The sequence below is a fragment of the Octopus bimaculoides genome, chromosome 6 (genome assembly GCF_001194135.2).
Source record: "Octopus bimaculoides isolate UCB-OBI-ISO-001 chromosome 6, ASM119413v2, whole genome shotgun sequence".
Lineage (NCBI taxonomy): Eukaryota > Metazoa > Mollusca > Cephalopoda > Octopoda > Octopodidae > Octopus > Octopus bimaculoides.
In genome coordinates this window covers 106,855,604-106,862,842 of record NC_068986.1, presented here as the reverse complement: position 1 = coordinate 106,862,842, position 7,239 = coordinate 106,855,604, and the positions used below count along the sequence as shown (strand labels likewise).

The window sequence follows — 7,239 nt, the reverse complement described above, 5'->3', positions numbered from 1 at the left end:
ACCATAATGCTTGGGAAGCAAATTCCTTACGACAGAGGAACAGCTTGTGCCTATAAAAATGAAGATAATTTCCAAACGACAAGTGTATCTGCTACGGCATCAAATATACTCTAATTCCTATTTCATGCTCGAACCATCTCTTCAGTTATCCAGCTACCGGAGATTCTTTTGAAAAATAACCGTTAGGGAAATAAAAACAAAGGGAAATAAGCAGGGGAAAATAAACAAACGTAAACAAAGGGAAATTACTGTGTGGTGTCAAAACCCGTCTAAATTTGCCTATATCGTACAAATGAGGTCGAAGTAGCCAGAACCCAGCAAGCCTTTAAATTTGTCTTGTTTTTGTTTTTTATACGAGTTTATCATCTCTTAGGGGGAAGTTCTAGAGAGAACTAGGTGTCCTTCACGTATTGTGGTCCACGTACTAACTGTTCGCCAGCTGGGATCCGAAGTCCTGCAGCAGTTCTGTGTCAGTGTAGGTCGAGGATCATTAGTATGTATGCGATGGCCAGTATCATGACCATAATACTGAATGCAGTTTTAAAAACACAGCCAGGATATGCATGTGTGTGAATCTGTGTTTGTGTGTGTGGGTGTGTGGGTGTTTGCGTATGTGTTCGTTTGTGTGTGCATGTTTGATTTACAGGAGAAACCCTGTAAAATATGAAAAATGCGTAAAATTTTTATATACATATCTATTATCTTCAATTAAAGAACTTCTTTCATTTTATGTAACTATATGTGTGAAAATAAGAACACGAAAATACATTTTCACAGAATATATATATTTTTAGAACGATTTAACTGAAAATATATTTGGTGAACATATTCATAATGTAAATTTGATATATGTAACATCAGTGGAAGGGAGAGAAGAAAAAAGATGGGGTCATATCTTTCATTGAGTCTTAGTGGCTGTGTGGTAAGTAGCTAGCTTACCAACCACATGGTCCCGGGTTCAGTCCCACTGCGTTGCATCTTGGGCAAGTGTATTCTACTATAGCCTCGGGCTGACCAAAGCCTTGTGAGTGGATTTGGTAGACGGAAACTGAAAGAAGCCCGTCGTATATGTGTATATATATATATATATATATATATGTGTGTGTGTGTGTGTGTGTGTGTATATGTTTGTATGTGTGTCCCCCTAACATCGCTTGACAACCGATGCTGGTGTGTTTATGTCCCCGTAACTTAGCGGTTCGGCAAAATGAGATCGATAGAATAAGTACTAGGCTTCTAAAGAATAAGTCCTGAGGGTCGATTTGCTCGACTAAAGGCGGTGCTCCAGCATGGCCACAGTCAAAAGACTGAAACAAGTAAAAGAGTAAAAGAGTAAAAGAGTAAAAGAATCAATTTATGGACCCCGGGACAAAAGTGTGTGTGATTTTCTCGTTAAATTCAGTTCCATTTTACACAAAATAGCGATGAAAAACAAGTCTTATATCGTTGCTGTTTATTATAACATGAATCTGGCAGATGACAATATAAATAAGGATGAGGCTGAATGTCAGCATTTGGAAGCGATGAATAGTAATGCATTCTTCGCTCAAATATAATTGATCTAAGAACAAGAGTAAATAAGAACAACAGTAAGTTAATAGACAATATTTTCACAACCAGAAATGATTTATTTAACCTTGAGGCGAGAACACTTTTTCTTGAAACATCTGGTCACATTCTGACGTTCTCAATAACTAATAATGGACAACCGGAGGTCAGTGATACAAATCGGAAATATATCATTTCTAAACAAACAGAGAATGAAAGTAAGAATGAGTTTAAGAATAACTTCAGAGCAGTCATAAGTCACTATCACTTGGCCTTTGTTACTTGTTGTTCTACACACTCCTTATATGTTTATGCCTTTCTTATCGATGGAATCGAGGTGAATGATAGAGAAAATAGAAATCAGAATGAAATATTTAGTGAGAGAATTATTCTAAATAGGTCGGAGAACTTATTCGATTCTGCTGCATGTTGTGTACAATGGTTTGCAAGACGATATGAAAAGCCTTGCAAAATATCAAACAATGTATGTGAAAGCGAGGACGGTTTATTGATGACATCGAGAATGCACACACACGCGCGCATTTTTTTGGGAGTGGGGATGGAGGATATCGTATTGTATCCTATGGAGTTTTGTTATGGAGTTTTGTATCAGTTATTCGTTGCATTAGTTTTTATACGTTGTGGGTTTTGTTCATTGTGTTAGGAATTTACATTATGAGTTTATTCCTGTATGTTTTTGGATGGGTGTTGCATAGTAGCGCGTGTGTAACTCCTAAATCAACTATATTATAGAATTTATTATTATTATTATTATTGTTGTTGTTGTTGTTGTTGTTGTTATTATTATTATTATTATTTTATTGTCTTTTCACAGCCTCTAAGACTGGAAATGTACTACGGTGCCAGCTGTTCACTACCAGTAAACTAAGGTAACACCCCTTATTTAGAACACCATCCGGAGTATTCGAGCGATTCCAAGCAGTGCTGTTTTCTGCAAGTGCTCTACCCTCGTTGCAGCCCCTATTTGTCCCATGTACTTCTCAATGTTTTTATTCACTGTTACCAGGGCTCCGACAATTATAGGTACTACTACAACATTTTTCAGCAACCACAGCCGCTTTACCTCCCAAGCTAACCTCTCATATCTATCAACTTTTCTTTCTTCTTTATCGCATACCTTGTTGTCAGCTGGGCATGCTATATCTATAATCTATCTCGTTTCAGAGAAAGTTCAAAGGTTACCTGCAATTTGGATCTCAGCCATAAACCAGCATGGCTTGGAATATTTACACTCACATCCCCGAAATAAATATTCAGAATTTATCATATAAAAATGACATTTGAAAACATCGAGTTTCTTTTGCGGTTCAGCGTCTATTTGCTTGTTTGCCTATGCAGTGTTGATATAGATACTAAAATATTTTCATATAATATTTCAGTTCTTTTGTTCTGTAATTTATGTAGTTTTTAAACTATTTGAAATGACTCAGTCAGCGTAGCTCGCCTTGTAACCATGTTCATTCAGATACCGTCCTTTTGGGTGTCACATTGTGTTAGTTCATTTCTCGTCGTGAAAGACAAATGAGGGTCAAGTAAATTTAAGCGGTAATCATGTTCTATGAACACGAAATGTGTCTCTTGGAGCTTGCTTGTGCCTTGCAAACTTTTTGAGAAATGGAAGAAGACGAGAACTAAGTTTGCTTCAGTGGTTGTAGATCATTTACTATGCGTCTTCTTGAGTGGACGGCAAGGCCTACTTTGCTTCATATTACAAAACCAGAATGACAAGTAAGGTTTCCATTTAGAGGAACAGCGTTATGCCAGTGTGCCTTCATACTGGCACAAAGCTGGTCCCGATGCTGGAGTCGACTTTGCTCAAATCTTTAAACTGAAGAGAAGCAGGACTGGCGCCAGGTTCTGTGTTCTGACGCTGCGTGTGTGTGTGAGTCTATGTGTGTATGTGCGTGTGTGAGTGCGTATGTCTGTGTGCTTGTATATTGTGTGGTTTTCTGCGTGCTTGTTTCTCTCTCTCTCTCTCTCTATCTATCTCTCTCTCTTTCTCTCTCTCTCCCAACACTTGTCAACCCCTGACAATTTATTTAAGTCTTAGCGATCCGACAAATGATAGAAGAAGAGAATAATTTAAAAATAAGCAAGTACACTACTGGCGTTGATTTGTCCATTCAAACAACTCAAGGTGGGCGCAGCCCTTTAAAATATTAAGCAAGTAAATGTAAAAAGAATTTCAATTTTAATTTTGCTCTACTTATGAGAATGAAATTAGTTTGTCAGAGTCTTCCTTGGAAAAGAAACAGACACGTTTTAAATAATAATAATAAAAGAAGCGGGATTCTAACGGTTTATCAGTTGAAACATTTAACTGGAAATGCTTACATTGATATTTGTACATCTGAATGAGATCGAACTGGAGCGAGAGGCAGAACTGAGGAGGACGTGTCTTGCAAAGGCAATACCACAGTGATGTGGAGGAAATTTATAAGCCAAATCAATACCTGAAAATATATACTCACGTTTCATTACAGTTTCCCCCCGATATTGATAATATTCGAATGCGTTTCATTCCGAAAATTCTGCATTCGTGAGTCCAGCATTCACCTTCATCTAGAGATGTCCACTTTTTTCCTTTCCCAACACAATTCCCGTCAGGCTTCCGACAATCTGTTTTTGATAAGAAAACAAACAATATATGGATCGTTCTATTAAATAATTATCTTTCCTTCAATTATGCCTATAATGGTTTATAAGTTTAGCAATAGGCCACCAATTTCAGAGAGTCGGGAAAGTCAATTATATGGACTCTAAAGCACGACAGCTACTTATTTCATCGATCTCGAATGGATCGAATGCAAAATTGACCTCGGTGAAGTTTGAATTCAGATCCGGAGTCCACGAGAAATACTGATAAGCCATTTGCCTGGTCTGCTATTTTGCCAGCTCACTCTTTTTGTTAGAGATTTTCTTGTCTATATGTTTATTAAAGGTAATTCATTAGGCATCTTTTTTATATTGAGTTCATATTCATCTTAAAATCGGAATCGTTAAAGGAAAATTCAGGTACGTAAAACAATGTTCGGTGTTCGAGATTAGACACATACGAGGATGGATTGAAAAGTTCATAGGCTGACAATGAAAGAGGGATACTAGAGCTGCAATAGCTTGCATGCATTAATTTCAGATCTTCAAATCAATAACTGAAGAGTGTGTGTGTGTGTGTGTGTGTGTGTGTGTGTGTGTGTGTGTGTGTGTGTGTGTGTTTTGTTCAGGTAAACAACCTCACTGTTCAAAGGAGACTTCAGAAATAATTAGTTGCAAGTTCTCTCGAAAATATACAATATTTGGCATCGTGGTGCTATCAGTTACCGACAGGAAAAAGGATTTGTCCTCCCACCCCTGGACATTCATACTGATATGATTGCTATATTAGAGAATGACACTTCAGCTTTATCAATCAACTGGGCACCAGGTTAGCAGCTGAATTTACGAAGGAAAAGTTAAGTCTTGAATATAACCTGAAGCTTGGAGGTCCTGCAAATACCACCACCGCCGAAAATATTGATCATGTTTATCACATGCTAATCGATGACAGGCGATTGATTATAAATCAAATAGCTAATGCTAATAGCATATCCCACAAGAGATTTCAATATATCCTGCTCATTCAACACGGTATGATGGAGGTTTCTCCTCGGTAGCTGCCACGTCTTTTGACACCTTATGAAAAGCACACTAGGTTCATACTATCAGGGGAAATCTGACATTGTTTGAGGCGTGTCAAGTTTCGTTCAACGTTTCCTAGTCCAAGAGTAGTATTGGCTTAACAACTTGGAGCCAGAAACCAATTATTTTATTTAATATCTTCAAAAGAGCCATGCCATTAATAGAGAGTACCCCAGACGTCTCACTGAGGGAGTTACGAAAGGCCATCAAGTAGAAACGCTGGGCATCAATGTGGCTTTGAACCGGTTGGTCACTCTCCCTATTCTCCCGATTTTTCCCCATCTGTCTACTATATGTATGATATATCACCTCTTCTCTAACATGAAAAAACAAACTTGGCTGGGAACCAATATCTCAGCGATGACGTCATGTCATTGTTGACATTTTTCACCAACAGGATCAAAGCTTCTTCACAAATGAGCTCCAAGAACTTCGAAACCGATGAATAAGTGTGTCGACTGCAAGGCGTACTATGCTGAGAAATAAACCTCATTTGGTCGTATTCCATGAGATTGTATTATTGGTAAGCCTATGAACTTTACAGTCGGACCTCGTATTGATGCCAGTTGATAATGCATACAGACATAAATCTCATTCTTAGAAATATACCAGACCAGATAACGTATAATTCAAGCTAGATATTGAAATATAAGAATAGGTTATTTTATTTGTCTTTAGCCCTAGGATTCCTAAGACCATTTATCCAGCTTCCATGACGTTTAAGCGACCAAGATTACCATGAACAGGAGGTCTATTAGTTAGAGGCTTTAATGCCAGCAATTTTCGAGGATAGACAGCCAGTTAATACCAGCGGCTCCGGAATTTAACTGGTACCTTAATTTTCGACCTGGATGGGATTAAAGATTAAGTTGAACTTAGCAGGATATAAGTTCAAACTGTAAAGGTCCAGAAGAAATGTGGCTAAGCATTTTCTTCGACGTGCTAACGATTCTATCAGCCCACCAAAATCGTTAGTGCGCCTGCAAAAATGTTTTGCGGTACATTGATGCATTACGTTATGCACTGAGATCAAACTCTACTGTGTTGGATATTACATTTCGTCACTTAAGCTCAATAAACTAAGGATCCGCCGTTTACTCGGTTTGATATAATTGTCTGGGAGTTGGGGTACATCAATCTCACAGTTAACGTTGGTAGATAGACAGTAAGTAACAGTCACCGAACAAGGCTCATCTCATTCAAAAGAATGTAAATATAAACCGTCGTTGGGGTTTTGATATTTCAAAACATCTAGCGAAGAGAGGAAATGTAAATTTTGTTTGTCAACTTACACACAGATTTTGCATATATTTTCCATTCAACGCGACTCATACGATGGCATGTTTTCAAAGCACATATAATATCCATCTTTTCAAGCCAATCTTCATCATATTTGTGGCATTTGCCTTCTAAGAAACATCCATCGCAATCTAAATAAAAATACATATATTAAAAATATATCTACTACGCTGTATTATATAGCGGATATTTCGTCATGTAGTTTTATTATAATCACTAGGAGAAGGTAAAGATGGTTCCGATAATATCCAACTTAGATCATATCTTTTGCTTCCTTCTAATTCATATATGTCGTATCATATATGTCGGATACAGTCGGATCATATATGTCTTTTCCCAGTTCTGTTTCCATTAAACAAATTTAATGAATCGATACTTTCTCTATAAAGTTTTCTCCTACCCACAGATGTGGTTTAGATAAGCCAAAAGGTTTTGGTACGAACTGGTAAATCGCATAAAGTAAAAAAAAAAACACCGATATTCAGGTTTTGGAACAGGTTTGTTTGCTGACAATAAGAAAATAAAAGTAATAATAATAATAATTTCTCCTATTGGCACAAGGTCTAAAATTTGGGTGGGGGGACGAGTTGATTACATCGACCCCAGTGTTTCACTGCAACTTAGTTTATCTACCCCGAGAGGATGAAAGGCAAAATCGACCTCAGCGGAATTTGAACACAAAACGTAGGCTTA

At 37.5% G+C, this 7,239-nt stretch overlaps 1 protein-coding gene across 4 annotated transcripts in view; it reads right to left on the bottom strand.

Annotated features, from left to right (window-relative positions):
• Window positions 1–7,239, bottom strand: part of LOC106872057 (uncharacterized) — a 50,642-nt gene that overhangs the window by 4,282 nt on the left and 39,121 nt on the right. For 3 of the 4 annotated variants that reach the window (XM_052969052.1, XM_014918906.2, XM_052969053.1), the window contains 2 exons: window positions 6,540–6,677; window positions 4,041–4,188 (listed from right to left, as the gene is read on the bottom strand). In XM_052969052.1, the coding sequence (XP_052825012.1) occupies window positions 4,041–4,188; window positions 6,540–6,677 (286 nt within the window). The remainder of the gene's footprint in view (window positions 1–4,040; window positions 4,189–6,539; window positions 6,678–7,239) is intronic. The other variant, XM_052969054.1, reaches the window with a different exon arrangement.